The 24,543-nt window shown below is 33.3% G+C and overlaps 2 protein-coding genes across 3 annotated transcripts in view; one reads left to right on the forward strand and one right to left on the reverse strand.

Annotated features, from left to right (window-relative positions):
- LOC119085615 (protein tramtrack, alpha isoform-like) overlaps window positions 1-12,898 on the forward strand; it is a 106,944-nt gene extending 94,046 nt beyond the window's left edge. For both annotated transcript variants that reach the window (XM_037196039.1, XM_037196040.1), the window contains 5 exons: window positions 801-976; window positions 1,058-2,069; window positions 2,133-2,308; window positions 2,373-2,503; window positions 9,090-12,898. In XM_037196039.1, the coding sequence (XP_037051934.1) occupies window positions 801-976; window positions 1,058-2,069; window positions 2,133-2,308; window positions 2,373-2,503; window positions 9,090-9,229 (1,635 nt within the window). In that variant the 3' untranslated portion in view covers window positions 9,230-12,898. The remainder of the gene's footprint in view (window positions 1-800; window positions 977-1,057; window positions 2,070-2,132; window positions 2,309-2,372; window positions 2,504-9,089) is intronic.
- A 10,040-nt stretch (window positions 12,899-22,938) lies between these two features.
- On the reverse strand, window positions 22,939-24,413 carry LOC119085618 (2-oxoglutarate-dependent dioxygenase htyE-like). Its single transcript, XM_037196042.1, has 5 exons — window positions 24,152-24,413; window positions 23,976-24,094; window positions 23,540-23,912; window positions 23,364-23,474; window positions 22,939-23,298 (listed from the first exon to the last, which is right to left on the reverse strand). Exons 1-5 carry the CDS (start codon window positions 24,305-24,307, stop codon window positions 23,077-23,079), a joined length of 981 nt encoding a protein of 326 aa, XP_037051937.1. The 5' UTR covers window positions 24,308-24,413; the 3' UTR covers window positions 22,939-23,076.
- Window positions 24,414-24,543: the final 130 nt, after the last annotated feature.

Genomic DNA, 24,543 nt, shown 5'->3' on the forward strand with positions numbered 1-24,543 from the left:
TGTGTAAAATGAATATACAACAAAAGAAATAACATAATTTTTTATGACCAGTTAACACAATGGAATTAACAGATGCAAAATAATTGCACGATGTCATACGTTTGCCGTTTGTATCATGCGTTTTGAAACTTAGGCTTGATAGAATACGAGAATTATAGACTATATTGAAGATATTTTACTGTATCTAGTACGTTTCAATATAACGGTAGGTGAACTGATCTTCGATGAAAGCAATTAGCTAGTGTTACATACTTCAAGCATGAGTGGTGCTCTAAATAGACTACTGAAACTGGACACTATGTCCTACAAATTTTGACACTGTAAAAAATGTGAAAAGAAATTTCATACAAAATAGTACTCTATTAGACAGCTGTCACTACGATCGCTCATGATTGTAGTGCGTTGAATTGTGTCATCACGGTTCGGTGGTGATACTCACCAATGTTTAAAGAACGTTACTACATGGAATTAAAGCATTACGTAATTGTTTGGAAATTGTTGTTTTGACTATTAGATTATGTCACCTGGCTTCGGCTCGGGCTACAAAACGTCACACTAATCAAAGCAACAAATTTTCAACTAGCCTAAACTTGTCCCACAGAAATCTACTTCGATTTACACAAAGATGGGAGGAAGGTAAACTGAATTCTACCTTACTTGGTTGTGTAGCATTTAGTATAGAAATAAGAAATTTTTGCAATAATTTGCATGCTGCTTCTGTTTAATTAATATTATATCATTTACATACATTCAGTACCTACCTTTGTTTTCACCAAAAAAATATCCTTTTCAATTTTCAGGTCGATGAGCACAATATGCCCTTGTTCGGTGGAATGATGTCCGGCCAAAGTATGCGTTGTCCAACACCTTTTGCCTTTCCATTCAATCCATTAGGATTAGCACTTTTCGATACCGATCCGTCCAGAATTCTATCGATTTTACATCATCAAACTCTCTTAGCCGAAGAGGCGTTACGGTATGTGTTTGAAGGAAAAAAGCCGAAAAAATTCAATCGAAAATTTTTGAGTCCATTTTTGGATTGACATTCTCATTACAGTTACCGTGGAATTATTCTATCGCCCAAGGATCAAATGCGCTACAGCAATCCATTGGTAGAGATGTTGTCTAAGGAGCAGGAATTGCTGAACAAACGAGCCTCTCTGTTCAAAACCAATTTCCGTCAGTCACTCTCAATTCAAGATTTGATTTCATCTCCCAAAGAAATGACAACAGAAGAAACCTCAAAGAAACGTAGTTTCCAAAGCACAAACAAAACAGATGAAACCGTCCAGAAAATTGATGATGACACTGATGACTGCGAACCACGATCATCGAAAAGTCCATCCAATGACTCGCTCTACAAAAGAGCCAGTTCGTTCTTTCGCGATGGCCATCGATTCAATCCACTCAGCAGCACCGAAACGTCTAGCAAAGAAAAAAGTCCAAGTTCTTCGACGTCCTCCACTCCACCACTCATAAAACCAATACCAGAATCTGCACTGCTGCAGGAAACTATTGAGGAGGAAACGAAGTGCGTCGTATGCAATGCAATATTTCCGTCGGTGTGGTTACTCGAACAGCATGCGGCCTTGCAGCATGCAAATTTGGGTCCGGAAATGGAAAAACCGTTTATATGCGAACAGTGTGGCCAATCGTATCGTTACCGGTCAGCGTATGTGAAACATCGCGAACAGAATCATCGTGCTCGTTTGCCGGCAGATAAGCTATTCACCTGCGATGTTTGTGGCATGCAGTTTCGCTATTTGAAGTCATTTAAGAAGCATCGATTGAACCATGCTCTAGAACGGTTACATGGAAAGAACGGCCGAAATATGCTGGAAACGAACAGTGATCTAGTGACAAGTTCAAATGAAACAAATGAAGAAATAGCCGAATTGCAATTTGCTATCAAGACGGAAGAGGATGAAGAGGACCAGGACGATACAGTCGATTCCCCAACCGGTGTAAATTTCGAAAATACCAATGATGAGACGGGTGTTAAGATATCCAGTTCTGATATGGAGAAACCAGCTGCAGGATTGAAAGATGTTCGAAATTTCATATTGAAGGTAACGTACCCGCGAATAATGTCGTGAATACAATAAGACATTTAATAGCGAATCTTGATATAGCAACCAAGCTTCCTTCAACCCCATGAGCCTGAGTCTTCCATGCCATCAACATCCATCAATAGTTTGATCAATGCGGAACGTATACCGAACGAGCAAGCTTTAGGACTGAATCCACAAGAGGCATCCATTTTGAATTTCCTAAGAGTTGATGCGGCCGAAAAGCAGCGAGATCGCAGGTAACATTTACTTGCAACGACTTTCGTCTCCGTGCAGTTTATTTACATCCACATTTTCTTTAAGAAATCCCAGCAGATTTGCTTGTCCGTTTTGTGGAAAATGTGTTCGTTCGAAAGAAAATCTGAAACTACACGTACGCAAGCATACCGGCGAGCGTCCATTCGTTTGCTTGTTTTGTGGACGTGCTTTTGGTGGTAAGTATGAACTATTCCTTATTCCAAATACAACTTTTCTGCTGAAAGTTTTTTTGTCATCAGTGGTTTAAATTGGTAGTTTGGGATCATTTTTCTGTGTAGAAGTGGACTCTCTTTTTAATCCGTTTACCACATCACCCACAAATAATTCAAACAAAAAGTGTTTCCTGTTTAAAATGTACAAAATATAGGGTGGATTAGGGTGAATCGTAGAACTTAAATGTTAATTTTTGGCCAAGAAAAATTTAGATCATGGTTTCTACTACATTTTTCTGTATTTGTAGAAAAATGTGCCATCATGGCTTCACTGTGAAAAGACGATTTTAAGAATGTCTCGGGTAACAATCACTTATTGTTCTATGAGCCTCCTGATCATTTTCTAGTAGAACTTTTTTTTGAATTTTATGTTTAAGTTTACATGCCAAATACACTGAGAAATTCAAAATGCAATTAATCAGAACTATGATACTCATGCGCCACTCTTAAAATCATCGAATATGCTATTGGCACCGGGTGCCAATAGTCTCTTTATAATACTGTGGCTAATGGCACCTGGTGCCAATAGTCTCTTTATTATACTGTGGCTAATGGCACGAGGTGTCAATAGTCTCTTTATTATACTAATGCTAATCGCACCTGGTGCCATTAGCAACAGTATTATAAAGAGACTATTGGCACCTGGCGCCATTAGCCACAGTATTATAAAGAGACTATTGGCACCCGGAAAAATTTAAATTTGAATAAAAAATCCGAATATTTTGAAAACTAAACTTTCCACAATACTAGTGAATCCATCTTTTTACAAAATGTAACGTAAGGGTAGTTTGTTCGTTTTTTGTGAATTCGTCCTTTTACGAAATTTAACGTAAAGGCGGATCGTTCGATCCTGAGGAATTCATTCTTTTACGAAATGTAACGTAAAGGTAGTTTGTTCGATCTTAGGGAACTCGTCCTTTTACGTAAAGGCGGATTGTTCGATCCTAAGGAATTAATACTTTTACGAAATGTAACGTAAAGGTAGTTTGTTCGATCTTAGGGAATTCGTCCTTTTTCGAAATTTAACGTAAAGGCGGATTGTTCGATCCTAAGGAATTAATCCTTTTACGAAATGTAACGTAAAGACGGGTTGTTCGATACTAGGGAATTAATCCCTTTACGAAATATAACGCAAATGCGTTTTGTAGAATACTAGGGAATTCATCTTTCTACGAAATGTAACGTAAAGGCGGATTAGTTTAGTTTAGTTTAGTTCGTTTTATTAGTTATAAAAAACTATTTACATCAGCTTTACATTTAACTAGACTATTAACTTTCATCATCTTTCATTTTCACATAATCAAGACAATATTTTTTAAAATTATTAAAATTTCCACTTTCTCTAATTTCTCTCGGAATTTCATTGTATAGTTTCACCCCGTCAAACATTAGACTTCGTTGCGTGGCACTTTTTCGGTAAAGTGGTAGCCTCAAGTCTCCATGGTTTCTCAAAATGTATGATCTTCCTTCGCCGGATTGGAAACAATTCACAAGATATTGCGGTAGATGGCCGTGTGTAACTTTATATATGAAAACCAACACATCGCGCTCAATTTGTTGTTGTATCGATAACCAGTTCAATTCATCGAGCATTGACTTTGTTCTGGTGCGTTGTCTTTTTCGTAGAATGATTCGGAGGCACTTCTTATGCAGTTTTTGTAGACGTTCGATGTGTGTACGGTTGGACAAGTAGAGAATCGTTGAACAGTATGAGAAATGTGGAGCAATAATCGTGTTGTAGATCAGTATCCTTGTTTGTTTGTCCAACTTGTTAGAAATGCGACCGAAGAAATTAATTTTTTTGGCCAACTTTTTGCATACGTAGTCGCAGTTTGCATTGAAATTCAATTTTTCGTCAATCACGCATCCTAGGTATTTGATTTCTGTAACACGGTCTATGGTTGCGTTGCCTATCTTGAGTTCATTCACCTCTTCGATGTTTTTGTGGCCGAGGACCATGAATTTCGTTTTTTTCGAGTTCAATTTTAGTTTGTTAACGTTCAACCATTGGTCAAATTTAGACAATTCCTGGTTCAATATGTCCACCAACTCGTTTATGTCTTCGCCGACAGCATAAATGGTAGTGTCATCAGCAAAAAGGTTGATCTTACCGCGTTGAAAGTTGGATTTGATATCATTGATGAACAGTGTGAACAGAATGGCAGATAAAACAGATCCTTGGGGCAAACCTAATTCATTCGTCAGAGGATCCGAAACACTTGAACCAAATTTTGTTGTTTGCTGCCTGTCAGACAAGTAATCATTGAACCACGCCAACTCGGTACCACGGATTCCATATCTCTCCAACTTTTTCAGCAACACAGCACGATCAACGGTTTCAAAAGCTCGCTTGAAATCCACAAACACTGCCAAAATTACGTTTTTGTTGTCCACCTCGCTTTTCCAGTCAGCTATGACATAGTTCAAGGCAGTTTCGCAGGAATGTAGTTTGCGATACCCAGACTGTTCATTGATGTAAATTTTGTTAATGTTTATGTGCTGTAAGAGTTGTTCTTTTACCACCGTTTCCAAAAATTTTTCGAACGTTGAAAGCATATTGATTGGTCGGAAATCCACTGGATTGTGTGCACGGACGATCTTTTCAACAACCACCACCATTGAATGTTTCCAGCATTTTGAGAATATTCCATCACGGAGAGAATCGTTTATTATATCAACCAATTGCTGTCCAATGTGATCCCATGCATCAATAACGAATCGAATGTCAATGCCATCAAAATCTTTTTTGTTTTTCAGGTTTTTGATAGTTTCATGTAATTTTGTCAGCGAAATCGATTCGAATTTGAAGGTATTCGCGCATAACGTAACACTTTCGATGTCAAATGGAACTACTCCATCATCAATACTCTGATGGATGTCTTTAACACTGTCGATGAAGAACTTGTTGAATCGATTTGCAATTCGTGGCTCATTCTCTTTCGTTGCTTCCACATTTTCACCGTCGAATATGATGTAATTGGGCTTGCTGAGACCTTTTTTGCTAATTAATGATTTCAAAATTCTCCACATACCTTTTTGGTCGCCTTTCTTCTTGCGGATGCTTTGCATTGTGTTCATTCTGCATGCGTAGTTTAACTTGTTGACGTATTTATTTCTTGCATTCTTAAACAGATGCCAATCATTATCAGAGTCAGTCAAAACGGCTTTTTCATATAGATCGGATTTAATTTTTTTCAATCCACGAAGTTCATTGTTAAACCACTTAGTATCACTTTTATCTGTCAATTCAATCACTTTGGAAAATTCATTCGAGAAATCTCTAATTAATGACATAAAAAATTCTGATTTTTCATTCACATCACCGTTTCGAGGAAGATTGCACTGATTCGTCATGAAAAAATTTGTCAAATCATTCTCACCGTACTTCAAGATCTTAATTTTTTCACTTTCCTCGTTACTTTCTTTACCGCTCAGCAAAACGGATACAGTCGAATGATCCGAAATCTTTTCATCATTAAGGATGCGGTATTTCACTGAATTGACGTCATTGGTCATGACATGATCAATAAGCGTCCGACTATTCTTCGTAATCCTTGTTGGTTCAGTGATTATTTGCTTCATCGTTGAATCGTTGATACATTCCTTCAACTTTCGAGCGTAGAATCCGTCACTGAGCAAGTCAATATTTACGTCACCGACGAACACATTCACTTTTGAATAATCGATATCATTTTCGCAAAAGTCCGAGAGAAATTTTATATATTTTGCTTCAGCACATTGATTATAGACTCCATACACACTGTAATTCGCGTTCTTTACACTCAGTTCGATTCCAAGTAACCATAGTTGCTTGTCTAAATTGAAGTTCTTCAAGATTTTGAATCTCGTTCCTTTTTTCGTGTAAACAATAACACCACCGGTATGACGCGAATGACTATCACATCGGTTCACATTGTATCCGTTAATGTTAATTTCACGATCGCTTATTTCTCCTGTAACGTGCGTTTCACTGATAATGATGGCTAACGGGTTCTTGGTAGCTGCTAGAAGCTTGAGTTGATTCAAATTGGTTGTCAATCCCTGAATGTTCAAGTATAGCAAACAGGGATTCTTTGATTGCTATTCCGTTGAATTATATTGCACACGTCTTCTTCGAATGTTCATTTGCCTCTCAGTTACTTTACACTTGTCTGAACCCGCCATATGATTAACATTGAGCCTGAGGTTCAATTTTTCGTTGGCATTGAAACAATTCGTGCATCTGATGGCCTTCGACTTGCATTCGCTCAGATTATGTTCACCAGAACATTTCTTGCATGCTTTTTTCCTTGTGCATTCCTTTGCTTTGTGGTGGAATCCCTGACACTTGTAGCATATCATGAGGTCAATGTACTCTTTGACAGTGCAGCATGACCATCCGATGTTCAATTTTTTTCGTTCGCTAGACATAATGTTGTTGAACGTCTTGGTGTCTATTTCGATTACCGCACTGAGTGAATTTTTGCCGAACGTTGAAACTATACGAAGATCTGCATTTTGTAACACAGTGTTCTGCGCTTTCAATTTTGTGATAATTTCTTCATTGGCAAATTTTTCGCTCATCCCGCTTATCAAAACTTTCGGTTTTTTCAATTCTGATAGTTTCACTTCATAAGTTGCTCCCAGTTTTTCTGCAGCATACTTCTGAATGATTTCTACATCAGCCATGGATCGTCCTTCCAATACTACTGTACCTTTGCCAGCGTTACGCATATTGTCAACTGGAATTTCAGATGGATTCATTAATTCCATGACAGCTTTTTGTGTCATTTCTGTTGATTGGGTTTGCTTGGGTACTACTAATACCACTGGCTCATTACGTTTCACTGCATCGGCATAATTCATTTTTTCCGTTGGAACGCACTGCTTATTCATCGTATTCAGTGCAGCTGACCCCGTCACACTTTTATCATTGACGCAAACTTTCAATTCACATACACTTTCTTTCAGTTCGATCATATTCATTTCGTTTCTAGAAACTCTCTCGTCATAAATAGTAATCAAACTCATTATCTTGTCGAGTTTTGCGTTAATAGCTTTCATCGAACCATCAATACAACCATCACACATGTAAAACAAATTATCCATTTCAATGTATGACTTGAGAACAGTCTTGTTTACACCTACACATTTAGCGTGCATTCTTCTTGAACACGGTCCTTCACATTTAAATGAGTCGCCTAATGCGGTTTCATTCTTACAAACGTAACAGTCTATTTCACTCATCGTGCAACCTATTTATAGGTCAAATTCAAAGTCAAATGAGTTTGTATCACCAAATTTTCAAATCCAAAATTTAGGAAATCAATTCGATTTCTTTACTGTCGATCACTACTCACGGATCAAAAATACTATCACAAAGTTATTCCCAAAAATTTTCTATTATTGGTTCGTTAAATCAATCAAAAATAAAATAAAATAAATTATTTGCTCGGACAAAACGTCTTACGTCAACAGTACGGAGTACAGGGCTCAGTACAGGGATTGTTCAATCCTGAGGAATTATTCCTTTTACGAAATATAACGTAAAGGTAACGATCTCAGGGAATTCGTCACTTTATGAAATTTAACGGGAAGGCGGTTTGTTCAATCCTGAGGAATTATTCCTTTTACGAAAAACGTAAAGGTAGTTTCATTGATCTTAGGGAATTCATCGTATTGAGATATGTAATGTAAATGTGGATTGTTCGATACCTTTACGTTACACTTCGTAAAAGGATGTATTCCTCAGGATCGAACAATCCGCCTTTACGTTAAATTACAAACTACCTTTACCTTACATTTTGTAAAACGATGAGTTCCTCAGTATCGAACAATCAGCCTTTACCTTACATTTTGTAAAAATATGAATTCCCTAGAATTGTGTACAAAACAAGTTCAATTTTCAAAATTTCCGGATTTTTTATTCAAATTTTAATTTTTCCTTGTGCCAATAGTCTCTTTATAATACTGCACCTGGTGCCATTAGCCACAGTATAGTAAAGAGACTATTGGCACCCGGTGCCATTAGCCACAATATTATAAAGAGACTATTGGCACCCGGTGCAAATAGTCTCTTCCTAAAATCATAAAAATTTCTCGTTTATCAAGGCCACGACATTTTCTCAGTCGATATAGAGTTGCGAGCTCCTAAGAGTAATCAATTAATTCGTCATAACTTATTACAATAGTGAGGGACTATTTTTGGAAGAACATTTTCTCATATTTTCCCAAATTTTTGCAATCTCCTTCATCAAACCATATTTGAGGCATATATACTCAATTTTAGGAAAATTTGTAGTTGATTCCTGATTCAACACGCACAACAGGTCCAGTGACGGTCTATGTGTACTCCGGACTTGATTCACTTATCCACAGCACTGCTTCTAGCATGAACGTAGAAAAAAAATTGGATGCTAATGAAGTCACAGTGATCAGTGCGTTTCTTTGTAAAGATAGAATGTATAGAATTCAGTGTTCATGGTAGAAGCAGAGCTATTTCTTATCCTATCCTAAATTGACAATTTCTTCTACAGCCAATATTAATTTCGATTCGAAAATTTTTCTATAGGAAAGTCAGATCTAACTCGCCATCTCCGAATCCACACCGGTGAACGTCCGTATCATTGTGAAGCCTGTGGCAAATGCTTTGCTCGTGCCGACTATTTGTCGAAACATTTAACAACGCATGTGCATAATTCGCCCCGCTGAGATGAGGGTCGGAGGCGACGGATCCTCCACAATAGATAATTTTGTTAAAGAAAAAAGTAAATTGATTTTTAACGGGAAAATAAATTAATATTTTCCATTTGAAGGAAAGCAATAATGATCTTGCGGAAAGGGTTTATAGTTTCTGTTAAAAGACGACGATGAGAAATAAGAATAAAACGGGGAGATAAAATGAAACGTGAACTGTTTCAGATACATTTTAGCTTTTTAAGTATGATATTTTACTGGAAAAGAAATCTAAAACGAAAAGTAAAAATGTTTTTTAAATTTATTAAGACAAATCTAATTTACAACCGTGGTCCTTAAATTAAAAATGAATAAAAGAAACTATAGAAAAGAAAGAGATAAAAACCAGAAGACAAAGAATAAAAGAAGAAAAAACAAATAAAATTATTTTTTTACCGATAAATACAACCGATAATACTAAATAATGAGATATAGTTTGGTTTCAACCATAGTTTTCAGCAATTAATATCTGTGATTATACAAAAGAACAACCGATTTATATTAAGTGAAAAAAAAGAAAATAGCCAATTAGCATAATTCATTAAAATAAAACAAAAAATAGCAACAAATTCCATTTAACAAAAAAGTAAAGAAAATAAACTTAATGAACAATACAATAAATACTAAATAAACAAACAACAAAAAAACCACTGATCAACGATTTTTTTACCAGAAAAACAAAGCAGAATGCAAAAAACGAATCAATTTAAATTAAAATTAAAAACCTAAAAAAAATTAAAAACAAAAATGGACGACAAACCTAATCACAATTAAAAATGATACAATTTTTCGGTGTTTATATCTAGTCGCAATTTTGGCTTTCGATGTGGCTTTCGTCTTTAAAAAAAAACACATACACACAAAACACACACTCACACGTAACGATAAAAGTGTACATCAATTTTTAAAATGAAATTATATTCAGCCTAAATACAATTCGAAAAGGGGAAGTAAATGGAAATAGGCGCACACACGTACATTCTTTAACATTACTCTATCAGAAAAAAAACGTAAAAAATTTTGATTAATAAAAACAAAACACTAAAATGAAAACATCGAAATATAAATTTTGTGTATTCATTTGATTTTTAAATAGATATAAATTGTACCTACTCTAAATAAAAATTAAATTAAAAAAAAGTCTCACTGTGCCAAAATATATGTACCTCATAAAATATATAATTTATTAAAAAATAATAAAAAAAATAACAAAACAGAAGATATTAATTCAAAAATAATTAAAAAACTAAAAAAAAAACAACAAAATAGTCAATCGAAATTACAATGAACAAAGAGTAAGTAAAAAAATTACTAAAAACTAAAAAAAAAGAAAATGAAAAATTTTGAAATTATTGATGTCACAACCTACCACGTAAAATTTAAACATTATTTACTACTTTTGCTATTTAAACAAAAACAAAAAAATATCCAATGTTTTAGTCTGTAAGTTTTTAAAAAACAAAGCAAAAAAAATTATTCGTAAAACTCGATGTTACTAAAGTGTGTTTTTGACAACAACAAAAAGAAAAAATTATCAACATTTATCGTGAGTAGATTAATTATCGAACTATCCATTTAAAAACAAAATTCCGGTATGTTTATGTTTTTGTTTGCATTATGGTGTTCCGAGATATTTATGTAGACAATAACTGGAGCGGTTATTTCTAAATTAATTTTAAAAAATTAAACGAAGCATCGACGATTTTAGTAATTTCTTACCTTTCTCTGTGGATATTTTTAGAATTAGTTCAATTAATACCAGGGAAGGAATTTAATATTTCGTATAAATATGAATAAAAGTGTCTGAGGGCTGCAGCCCGTAGTACTTTTACTCATCGTGATACGAAATATCAAATTATTTCCCGAGTGTAGTATGACGTTTTCCTTTACGAAGTAGGGGAAGACTTTTCCCTTGGGAGAGAAAGGTCACTTTCCCTCCCTAGTAAAAGAAAACTCTCCTTTCTCCGCTAGATATTATTGTCTTGACATAATACCTACAAATAGGCTGAAACACACTGTGGCATTATAGCAAATTTTGAGTTGCAGTATTGTCTAGTTTCCATAGAAGTTTCTAAAGGTAATAGTAGATTCCAAATGAATAAAAGTATCCGAGTGCTTCAGCTCGAGGTATCTTTACTCATTGTGATACGATATATCAAGTTACTTCACTGATATAGTATGCTATTTTACTTTACAAGGCACAGGGTTTTCACCTGCGAGGGAAAAGCCTCATTACTTCACCAGTAAAGTAAAATGATTTTTCTCGTCTAGCTCAGTACAAACGGCAAACTGCCAAACGATATATTACTACTGCCATGAAAAGTAGATTATGCATTTTATGCAAAATCTTGTGTAACCACCTCAGCTTCATTTCATCTCTTATTTCTTTGGTCGTAAGAAAATCGACCTCTCAGGCAGCTTCAAACAATGTTGAATTAACATTCTGCAGAAAATTCATTTATCATTTTATGCGATCGCCACACGATTACCATTGATGGCACATAAGTACTTACATTCGAGTTTTTTTTTTCTTAGTTTTGTTTTGTATGTTAAGATTGAATAGTGGCTTACGATAGCGATTTAAAACATATGATGTTATGGTCATGAATTCTACAAAGATGTCTCGGAAACCATAAACGATTCAGAAACCTTGCACCTGATTGCGCAAATTTTTGTAAAATATAAAATACCCTCTAGCACCCACTGTTGTATTTGATGTATGAAACACATTTTTCATTTAAAAAAAAAACGGATATTCCACCAATGACAAAAAGAATTTGTAATTTTTTCGGATGTGTTTTGTTTTTAGTTCTCTTAGAAGTACCACAAAACCTCATTATAAACCTTATATAAGCAGACTATTAGAGACAAACAAGTATCGTTTTTTCTGACTATGGTTTTTTGTTTGACTATATAAAAGGGATTGAAGCTTCGAGACTGAAATCTGATCTTCCTCTTTGTAGTGTAGGCTAATAGTTAGGAATCACACAAGTTATTGATTATGGCTCAGGAAGAAATTGAACTTTCGAGAAAGACGAGTCATAAGGCGGAGTCCACTTCACATCCTACTGTTCTCTGGATTTTTACGTTTGTCTCGCTTTATTAATCGCGTAGCCGTTTTTTAGCCATATTAGCTCGATTTATTTGTTTCATCCTTTTTCTTTCTTTTTTAAACAAGAAACCATCTACAAATATATGTCCACGGAATATCCATTACTGGTGGGCACTAGACAGAAGTATAAAATCAATATCGTCCTTGACATTTATATTGGAAAAGAAAATTCTATTAGGTACGATCATCATAAAATATAAAAATATTTTCACTAAAAGTTAAAATAATTTCTGTCCAAATTCCAAGCAATTAAAATTTTTTTAGAGAAATAAATTATATAAATGAAACAAATTGTACAAATTTAATGGAAATGAAAAAAAAAATAAGAAGAAGAAAAGGAAAATGGAGCTGAAAATTAATGAGCGACCGGGTTTATAGTAAAGAATAATGAAATTGAAGAAAATGAGTGGAACATTTTTTTATTATTATTTTAAATAAACAAATAAAATAAGCAATAAATATATTGATTGGATGTATTTTTCAGTTTGGATACGGGAGATGTTTTTTTTTATCTAAAAAAAACAACAACAAAGAGACAAAGTAAAAAAAACGAAAATAGAAGCCGAAAAAAATCCTCAATGAAAAGAAAGTTTTTATAGTAAAATATGCTCGTATTCCACTACAACAATTATATTTTCACAAATTAAGTAAGTAGTGTGTATAAAAAAGAGAACAACAACAACAAAAAATGAATAAAATGTAGAAAGCGAAATTTTGACAAAAAGTATATATATTATAAAGACATATGTTATAAATGTATTAAAAAAAATTACAATATAAAAATAATGAGTGTCCAATTTTTCTAAATGTGTTTTAAAGAGTGATATAAAAAAAAATATTTAAATACAAAAAAAAATTAAAAATTAAAAAAAAACTCATTATAAACTAGAAAAATTTTTAATCAATTAATTTTTCGATGTTCTCAATGTTCCTATACAACAAAGCAAATGAAAATTAAGTTGAGAGTATAAAGTTATATAAACAACAACAAAAGAAACCGATGGATGGAATTATATAAGAGTGAAATGTACAGATCAAATAATAATTAATAAAAAGAAAACCGAAAAATAATTAATATTAACTAAAAAAAGGAAAGAAAAATAAATTAAAAAAATCTAAATAATTGATTTAAAAAAAATAATAAACAACCAGAAAAACAACAAATTTATTATACAAAATACTAAATACATTTTTTGGAGGGACATAGACTTCGTAGTTAAATTAATTTCCACGATGTAAAGTATAAAATAATTAATTAAATTATGTAATACACTTAAATAATCGAAGTACTCCGTACCGTTACGTTCCCTTTCCGTTCCATTGTAACATTTTATTAGTGTGCGACTACTGTGTAATACTCAATTTAATTAGTTTTTCGGTATAATATCATTTTCATTCGAACTTCCCGAATATCCCAATTTGGCCGTCTCTCTGTAATTTTTTCTTCTGTATCAACATTCATCTCATTTAATTGATAAAGATTCAAGGGGAACAATGATGACAAAATATGTTCGACGGATTTGATTACGATTTTCTACAGATCTAACCAAAAGAAAATCACCCTCCCCGAATTGGAAAAACGTCAAAAACAACGCAATGAGCATCAGCCTCAAAGTTCTTATTAGAGCATTTCCGTACCGAATTTACTTAAATTTATCGAATATTTACTGAATTTATCGAAGCATAGATTCGGTTTTGATTAAATTTTTGGTAACTTTCAGTAAATTCAGTAAATAAAGTTACCAATAATAGGCCCTGGTTCTTATCCCTTCTCTAAATTGCAACAATTTCATTGTATGTTGTATGAAAAGGATGACATCTAGAAGAACCTAACGTATTTGTATAATCCTAATAACAATGATATTTCATAAAATCTGTCAGCTGGTTTCATCCGTAGACAGCCTTAAGAAATTTTTCTTAATGGAACAAGCGCGGGTCTCTTTGAATCCCTCAGACCTTACTGATCTGCGCTTTTAAAGTTGGCCAGTCGTCTGTGTCTTTTCCTGTTTAAGGAGCAGCCTATACAATTTTAAAATCGAAATATTTTGTTGTTCTTGTTTTTTTAACATTTCTTTTATTTTTCAATTTGGTCAGATAGGAACATCGAGTTCAAACTGTATATAGTTGTCTTAGATATTTATATATTTTCATTCCACGCCGTAGGTAATAATTTATTTATTTTATTATTTTGATTTGTAAATAAAATATTTCTGATTTTTGTTTTTTTTTTCAGTTTAATTTATTTACTGTTGTGTTTTTTACGAATAAAAAACGTTTTGATTGAAACTTTTAATTTTTTATTTTAAAAACAAATTACTGGTCGTACTGCGTCGACAATTTCTGGGTGGGTGAAGGGATCATTTGGTAATTTAAAAAAAAAACTAATAGATAGCGAAATGTGCTAAGAACCTTTCTGATATCCTAATTAATAATCATTTATTGATGTTATTTAAGATCATCAATCACTCGAATTTAGATCACAATGTACTGTTCGTGTACTTGCGTTGTGTTCCCTTGATTCTCGGGTAACAGATTAACATCTTTGAAATTGATTTATGAATTACAAATAAATTGAGACAATTAAATTACTGGCACACAATCAAAAATAAAACCCTTCCCCTTCGTTAAAATTATTATTTAAAACAAAATTCCAACCTTACAACTGCGATCCTCCAACAAATTTAAAATTTCTGTTCTCTCAATTTAAAATTTGTAACGGATAGAAAACATCTGACAAACATTTAAAGGTTTCATAATAATCGTATATTATTTCGAAAGAGACTAAAAACTATGAAAAATTAATTTTTTACAAAACAAAAGTATTCCTAATCGAAATGGAACAGGCATTGAAAAATTAATTAAATTTTGGATTTAGTCTTTGAACTATTGTTAAAAGTTCGGCAGGTAGAATTATTGGTGGGTTTACACGAACAAGATCCATGTGTTGTTTGATTTTTTTAATGAAGCTAATGCCACAGCACAGCTGTCACTAGCTATCATAATTATGTTTCTATTACACCGTTTCGTTTGAGCCGAATCATTATTATTTCTAAATTTAAGTAATAGTCCATCCGAGAATATGAATTATAAATTGTATCGACTACATTAATTGTCCAGACAGGGTCCAGGTAGTTCAATCAGTAGAGCATAGGACTCATACCCAAGAGGTCCCGGTTTTGACTCCCGGTGCAACAATGCTTGCCTGGTTTTATTCTAATCACTTGGTGATTAATCACTCGATATTAGTTATTATCTAATGTCTGTACGACCGTAACAAAGTCCTAAATTTCAAGAAATCCAATATTCGATTTCTTCGCAACAATCACGCCATATTGACGTAATGTCAATGACACAGTTCGCAATATACAATATACTGTAGGATAAGCGCCATCTTCAAGCGACTATTCGCTCATTGGGAAAATGTATGAGTCATTAGTGGTGGTTGTGCTCTTCGCATATCGCTCGTGGTTTAGAGAATTCACAACGTATGGGTCGTTTACACGATCGATTTGTGAACTATATGAGTTGGGAGAAATATGATGAAAAAATCACAATTCATATGATCAAGTGACTTGTGCAATAGCACAACAGGCTCACTAGAGGCTTAGGTGCTGGGCTTTCCCATACAATCCAATCCAATCCAATCCATATTAATCGTAATCTAATCACAGTATGACTCAGCGCTCACCATTGGGCACCGAAATGTTGTTGGTATCTTCCTATGTAAGATAACACTAATCATAGTTTAGGGTTTCGTTTTGGTCATCGTTGCCGCTAATAGATGATGCAAGTAAAACAAAACTTCGAGTTATAATTTAGAAATCCTTTGAAAGTAGGGGTGCCGACTCTAAGAACAAGCGAGACGAGGTAACTAATACTCGAAGCTTGATTAATACTGAGCACTAGTACTTTTATAGAACGACGAATACAACATTTCTCGTTAGCACCACTATTCATAAATTACAGCTCAACTCTCCTGACTTGAAGGGAAAATGCCTTGATCACATTAATTCAGGCAAAGTAAGCATGACATTTTTTCTAATAAAAATTTGCTATTGTAGCTTGGGCATGTCTCTCGGTTGGAGAATCTTAATAATAAATAGTAAATGAAAAGACAGAGTGTAATAGAAATGTAATATTATTTTTGCTACTTCAAAGTAATTCACTGTAATTCAATCGTGATTCTACCAGTGTAGTGTACGAATTTTGTTAATGATTCCATGCACCCACGACAAAAATTTTATATTCCCTTTACTACTATTTTAATGTGTAGGTCTCATAAGAAACAACCCAAAACAATTATATTGATGTTTTCTTATTACAATCCTGTAAATAAATTAAAAATTATTCGATTTGATTATATATTTATTAAAAATTACCTTTTGACACGAAAATCTATAAATGGTTAAAGCAATGCTTCTAGCCCAATTAAATTTGAAATTGTATAAAAAAAAATATTTAAAATTGTACATCGTTGTAATTACACAACACATTATTGTCTAAAAAACACTCATCCACAAAAGGAAATAAAAAAAAAAAAACAAGAAACGAAGAAAGAATGTGATATTAAACATTAAAAAACCGCCGAGTTTTGAACGTAAATAAAAAATGTATGATAGCGAAACGTAAAGTAAGGAAAATGAATTAAACTGATAGAGACTAGATAGAAAATAAAATTTCTTAATTGAATTTTACAAAAAAATCGATATTTTAACCTCGAAATTGGCGAAATTATGTTTTTTATTGTACACTGAATGAAAAAAAAATGAAATGAAAAGATAGAACCGGAGGTTGTATAGAAAGGTATGTGTAATTCGTAAACAATTTATAATGAGTTCGGAAATACACTAATATTTGTAAGATAATTTATCATTAAGTGTTGGGCTACAACCTCTGATATTTAATGCCGAAAACGACTTCAAAACGAGAAAACGATTACAATTGTAGAAACTGAACTGTGATGGGCATAAGTAGTATAATTACGAAATATTACGTCGAAATTTCCAATGTCGAATCGAGGTGTTACATCAAAATTAAGATGTTACTAATGGCGACAAAAAAAAACTTACACAGAAATGAACACACAAGCAAATAACGAAACCAACAACAAAAAATTTGGGAAGGATTCTAACTGATGTACTGACAAAGGACATGTTTTGACAAAGAATCTTTCCGTATTTCCTATTCAAGACTTAGTCCATGAGGGGCATATATCACATGCAAATCACATCCAGTTAATACTTTCGTGATTCACCTAAGATGCTTCGTTTGGGGCTTGAAACAGATCCGTGTTTGATTCCGAGTTTAAAAAAAATTTAGCATGAATATAAAAAACTCGTAAATTAACAGCCGGCGCCATACGACATTTTTGAAGATTCGTCTAATTATGAAAAATCTTTTACTTCATTTGTTTTAACAAACCTTTTGATATATAAGCGAACGCTAGACGGAACTCATCGTTTATCCTTGCCGTCATTGTCAATAACAGATGTGGAGCGAAAAATACAATACCGGTTGTTTCTCTCCTTCTGTGTATTTTGTGGGAAAAAGTAGTGATTTCTACTATTTTCAATTTCACCTTTTGTGGAAAACTGACGCCCACTGGTAGGATCGGGATCATAAAAATAACTTCAAAAGTAGCTGACAAGATTTTTGCATATTGACTGACTAGCTACCCCTAAAAGTAACCTGGTGATTGTAAAAGATTAGGTGTAAAAAAACGGGTCATATTGTAATCGGATCGGATTGTTATCGTTTTCGGGGTTGAAGCCTAACACATACGCACAACCTCTCTTCAATGATGAAAGTCACACAGTAACAAAATGAAGTAATTCAACTGTCCGAATTTTAATTAAGAAACAATTTAATTGATTGAAAAGTATATTCTCTTATTTTATGAATGAGGTGCTATTAAATGTATTAATTAACGAAACTTTGTGATAAACCAATTTTTTTCCAATTGTACATTAATGAAACATTAGTTTTTGTTCATTTTTATCGAATGTTTTTGGCCGGGAATATGAAAAAATAAAATGAGAGTTAAGCAAAACAAAACAAAAAAAAAGTGAAATGGATTTAACGAAAAGATAAATGTAAAAAGTTTACTTTAACTAATTACTCTTCCTCATGTCCCCATTATCGAGAGAAAAAAAATCAAATAAAAAATTAATCTTTTTAGGCAAAAATTAATATCGCTTTGAATGTCCCAAATCATTTTAGAAATTAAAATTAAAAAAAAAATCAAAATCAAAGTTTAGACGTGAACCTTAAAAAAATTACAAAAAAAATTTCCACTTTCTAATTTTAGATTCATCGTTGTACTATATTATATATATTAAAAGAAAAACTTGGATAATAACGACAAAGCAAAATGGTGTATGACTTGTGGCCGAAGAAATGCACATGTCTGAAAGATCACTCGATTTTGTGATAACCCTCCAAAATATTTGCTTACTTTAGTGAAACAGTTATACGATTCGATATTGAGCGGTGAGCATGGCAAACTTTATTATTCAGATATTTGTTTTCTCAAAAGTGCAATGCGGAAGGGAATCTATTCATTTTTTTTGTCAAAACTAAAACATAAATATGACAAACGGTGCCGTGTTCTTACTGACTTTCATGCACAAAAGAGATTATTTAGATAGTGTATGAAATAATAGTTTCCTGAGATCCACTTACAAGATTACGAAAAAGTTTAAACCACCCCTTTTAAGAGCAAGTAGTACCTAGTGCACCAATTTCAATACTTTCCAATTTAGAACCAGGCTGCTTCCATCTGTTCAAGAACCGTCAATTCAGCCAATAGTTTTTAACTTGCCACCAGTCTGCCTTCTTGAGCTACCTGCAAAAGGCTGAGATCTGGTGATGAGTTGAAAATGAGTGAGATGATTGGCAAATGTATTTTTTGACTGCCTTCATTGATCAACATTGTAAAATCCAAGAAGTCAGCCTTGGGTCAAGTACATGTGTGTACTCTTGTCTACACATAGGCAAAGCGCAATTTTGACACCAGGCTCACCCCTGTATTTTGTGAAAAAAAAGGTTTAATATAGCGCTTCGTGCTAAAGTACGACTATCACTATTACAATGTTCCATGAGTAAAGTCGGTCCCTCCTAATTTTGTTTCAATAGCTTCCATATAATACGCCGTTACAAATTCAATCATTCGTTGAGTTTGTGGGGTCAACTTTTTAATAAGACAAGAAGGATGAACAGGTGTTTAAAAGGATCCAACAGGGAATCCTTATTTTGAAAGTAAATACCAAACTCGTTAAAAAAGGAAGAAAAGTTTCCGTCGCAGTTTTGATTGGTAGATTTCGTAGATGGTAATTTTTGAATTGCAATGCTGACTGTTCCAAGATTTTCATTCCAGAAAAAAAGAGAACTAAAAATGTTGGAGGGTTATCAGAAATGTGGTATCAGATGATTTATGATCGTCCAATGTCAATATTTATTATGTATAAGTTTCACAAAAGGAAAAATTAAACTAAAAACAAATAATAGAAAACGGAAAAACCTGCCAAATAAAAAAAAAAAAACAAACGAAAACCAGATAAATAAACAAAAGAACATACCGTACCAATCAGATCCACCTGTTTTCATTTTAAATTTACGTTTTCACTTTATTATTTGATAGACGAAAAATGGTAAAACAATTTTTTATACAATACTACAATGTAAGTGAAATAGCAATTAACAAATTTTTAAAAAACAAGAAAAGTATATACAAAGCAAATATAAAATAAATATTTTTTACGCAAAAAATATTAATTAATTTATTTTTTCTGAAATATACATCTGACATTAGATTAAATTGTAACAAGAGAACACACAAAATGAATTTAAAATGAACAAAAGAAAATAGAAAACGTTAAAAGTCGTTGAAAACAAAACCACCACCGAATAAACTGAACATTTATCACTTCCATCTTAATTTTAATGAAAACTAAGCAAAATTTCATTTGGTTTTTGGCAAACAACAACAAAAAAAAATTAAAAGAAAAAAAATGATCAGATCACAAAATTATGTAAGAAAACGGTGTAAATTTAAATTGAATGATCTTACGATTTATGTTAAAAATAAATTGTTTCCAAAATTAGATGAAAAACAATTTCGTTAAGTCGGTTCAGTCCAAAACAGGACGTCAAAGACAACCATTATAAAGCTCAATAAAAAGTTAATAAGCTAAGCAGAACCTTCAACCTCGACTGACACAATTGCTACTCTAAGAAAACAATTTAGAACACAATTCAGAAAATCCTAATTCATTCTTATTTTAGAACAAATTGCGAAATGAGTTTCTTTTTGTCAATAGATGTGAATTCATAAACATTTCAAAGTGTGACAAAACATCAATTTCACAATTTGTGGCACGCAACGCTTTGTGTTCACGATCGCTTGTATGTTTTACCCAACCTATTATCACACTGGTTATACTTTTTGTCATTAAAATGAGTGCGTTAAAAGGTTTACCAGGTGTAGAATGACCACTCATAAGTCACTCAAACAAAAACGAGGCTTGTAAAAGATCAATTCTCGAAAATACGTAGCTATCCGATTTTAGGAGTTTGCTTTTCATAATGGCGTTCCATAATAGATTCATCTGAATGGTTAATGCTTGTTTAGGCAAAGTAATTCTTAACAAAACCTTTTTTCTTGCAACAATAAAAATTTTGAATGAGCTAAAAATTCGGTGAAAAATACTAATAAGCACATCGAAATGACTACGTTCGATACTAGTGTCGAAATGGGTCACGACTATTCCATTTTAATAAAAACAATAAGAAAGATCCAAACAGGGCAAAATTAAAACCCTAAAAACTTAGGTTTCGCCGAATTAATAAAGTGAAAACGGGAAAGTACTGATAAGTATTGTTTCGAAAACTTTCATGCTATTATCAGAATATTGCAAATTAGGACAATGCAACACTGTCTGTACTGCTTAACTTTTCATTTACAATGTTGAGCGCCTAACATTGGATATGACCATTCGCGTTAAAAAAAAGGTCTACAGAACTTATGAAACAGATCATTCAATTTAAAAATATATTTTGTAACACGTCATAAAGTGAACATTTAAAAAAAAAATTCAGCACAAGAAAGAAAAACTACGAATACATCTTGTTGTAATAAATGTTATAAAAACAATTTAATAAATAAATATATACATGGCGTTTATATATGTGAAAGAAGTTTTTGGTTTCTTATAAAATTTAATTACAAAAATCCTTATTTATGCAATTCCGTCGCAAAATATTCCCTTTTTCATGCATTATTTCAAGAGTATACTGACGTACTTTTCATCCATACTGACAAAAAGGATCTACATCTAACTTTTTGTCACTAGTGATAAAGAGTACATCAATGAAATTATGTTTTAAAAAGTGTTTCTGTGACGAAACTATATAAAACGTTGTATGCAACACGTTGTGAAAGTGTTTTTTTTTTTGTAACACGATGTGTTTATCAAACTCTCTTCCATCTAGTGACAAAAACAACCACTTTTCGCAACTTGTTGCATAAATACCAATTTCAAGTCATTCCAAGAATACACATTTTCTCTAAACTCGCCGGTCGCCCATTTCTCAGAATTTTGTCACCAAAAAGTGAAGCGATCGCGTGACATTCACTTACAGAGCTAAATGTCATAAAAAAGATGGACACGACACGATTTCTTCATCCATATAAGCTGTGAATTCTTGCGTATTTTCATAGCACTCTTAAGTATAGTTTCCACCTGAAAAGAGCACTCCGTTTAGCCTCCGTTTACATGACAGTTGTAAAATAGAACAAAGGAACTGTCACGTAAACGGAGTAAAAAATTGAAATAAATCCAATTTCCACTCCGTTTGCGTGACAGTTCTTTTGTTCTATTTTACAACTGTCATGCAGACGGAAGCTAAACGGAGTGCTCTTTTTAGGTGGAAACTATACTTTAAGCGGTGCTTGACAGTGTTATGGTATTTTTAATGCAACAAAAACCTCAGCAGTGGAAATGGTGACGCCAGTTCCTTCTGTTAGACTTCCATAGTATCTGATATCACTTTTTGTGACGGACTTTGCTAATGAATGCAAAAAATACCGGAAATTTCACAAAAAAATTACAAGTAACATCAGGAAATATTTTTTCATTTTCCTAAAAGTGTGTTCCTCATCAGCATCTGCCCTATGTGACGCATTTCTTTATTTGGTAAAATTTTCTTCGCTTCATTTTTTCTATACTTTGTGTTCAGGCGGACAATTGAATTCCAGATGATTTGGAAGGTTACTATCATCATCTAATTCCTCTTTTAAAAATGATTGAAGTTGAGAAATGAGCAACATGGACCCAGAAATGCGCATTGACATTTGAAACACCTTCAACAAACACCTCACACTGTTCACGTCTTCGATTTCAAAATCATTCAAATCTAATCTACCTCCTCAATTATATTGAATTATTGCTTTGGGGAGACGATGAACCCTGTTGAGCGCTTGGACTTTAGGAACTGTTAGATACCAACCTTTTTTGTCATAAGTGTGGTCTTAAATGTAAATATTTTCGAAAGAAAAATACTTGGCCAGTTCTGTTCAGATTTCATGTTACGCTCCTCTTTATTTAATGTGTTTCCTCTTCTTCCACGGCTGGTTGAATAAACAAATCGATCGATTTAATACGTTGAGTTAACAATTCAGAATATCTTTGAAGACAACACTGCCAATTTTCTATTATTTATTAACTTTCACACCGTAAGCTGTGTTAACCCGTTCCATGATATGCTCATAGGCAGTAAACGTTTTCTCAGATGCACTATATATTGCATCATGTGGAATGACTTCCGATTCAAGTGGTTGAATAATTGTTCGATTATCGGGTGCAATAAAGTAAGCAAATGAGTAGCGAGGCTTTCGTCGTTCCTCTGCCGTCTTTGGTATGACAACTCGATGAAGCTTCGGATGAAATGAGTGGTTTAAACGTTCGATAACTTAGTGACAAATATGCTGAAAATTCTTACCGTTGCTGGATAAAACTTGTTCGTCCAAACTTCTAATAAATCGCCTGTGTTGACTAGAATCGAGTTGGAAATGGGATCAGCAGCAATCCAGTTGCCGTCTGTTAATTTTATCTGGTTTAAAAATTGAAACTAGTGTTTGATCAACGTGCATAACAAGTACTACTCAGCAAAGACACCTCAAGACCACCAATTTCATTTTGGAAAAGCAGCGTGAGAATTTCATAATCTGTGTGCTCAGCACATCGGATTGTGTCCGGTGGGAGAACTGTATCTGAGTGAATAGGAGGATAGTGAATCATACTGAAATCACACTCGTTGTCTGTTTCTGGATTATCCAAATGACGGCAGCACTTAACAAAATACTCGTGGTCGTCTAGCTTTAATGATAGAGCGAGAAGTTTTAGAAGATTTCTGATCAGCTTTTGGCAATGGAACTGTAGCTTCGTGTTTGTTGATTCAAATGCTAGAATGTCATCGTTCGGATAGACTGGTTTTTTCCTGATGATATCAAAGCATTCACGGTACTCAAATTTTGAATCAGGATGAAGTCTGCAAATTTCGAAAGTTCAAACGACAAAAAAGAAACAAATTTTACCAAAAATATCGAATTACAGCTCCTCGCCTGGTTCCACCCAACCATTTCGACTTTTTTTCAAATTCTTTTTGTATTTCATTTTGGCTTCTCTGGGGAGTGTGAAGAACGTTTCACTAATCTTGAAGTTATCCGCAATCTTTGTGGAATTACAAATTTAGTACTCCGAATTCGATTCGTTCTTCATTTGTCTTACCACTTCCTGCGGTACACCATGATTAATCAAATACATGAATCCAACATCATGCAAACTTTCTCTGATTTTAATTGCTACATCTTCCCAGTCAGAAGAATTAGTATTTTCCGTACAAGAGATTCTTTCCAGATCTACTATTGGAATCGAAGTAATCATTCTGGTCGTACTCGAGACACAGTTTTCAGTTTAAAACCAAAACAAATCAATTTCGTATGTTCCCTAAATGCAGTCGACAAACGAACTGATGCGAGAGCTATAATATCTCTGAAGCAAAAAGGTCACTTTAGTGCTGTATAAGGTTATCAACTCTACCGAATTTGAATATGTAATTTTGTATTTCCCGTTAGGGTGTGCCAAACGCACAAATCTAATGTTAAATTTTATTCAAAATT

This window comes from Bradysia coprophila, chromosome X (assembly GCF_014529535.1).
Source record: "Bradysia coprophila strain Holo2 chromosome X, BU_Bcop_v1, whole genome shotgun sequence".
NCBI lineage: Eukaryota > Metazoa > Arthropoda > Insecta > Diptera > Sciaridae > Bradysia > Bradysia coprophila.

What these genes read in the sequence shown, in the direction of transcription:
- LOC119085618 (XM_037196042.1), bottom strand. Translation starts at nt 24,307, where the DNA reads ATGATTACTTCGATTCCAATAGTAGATCTGGAAAGAATCTCTTGTACG. An exon ending in ATGGTGTACCGCAGGAAGTG is followed by an intron (nt 24,095 to 24,151) that starts GTAAGACAAATG and finishes AATTCCACAAAG; the next exon opens with ATTGCGGATAACTTCAAGAT. An exon ending in GTGGAACCAGGCGAGGAGCT is followed by an intron (nt 23,913 to 23,975) that starts GTAATTCGATAT and finishes CGAAATTTGCAG; the next exon opens with ACTTCATCCTGATTCAAAAT.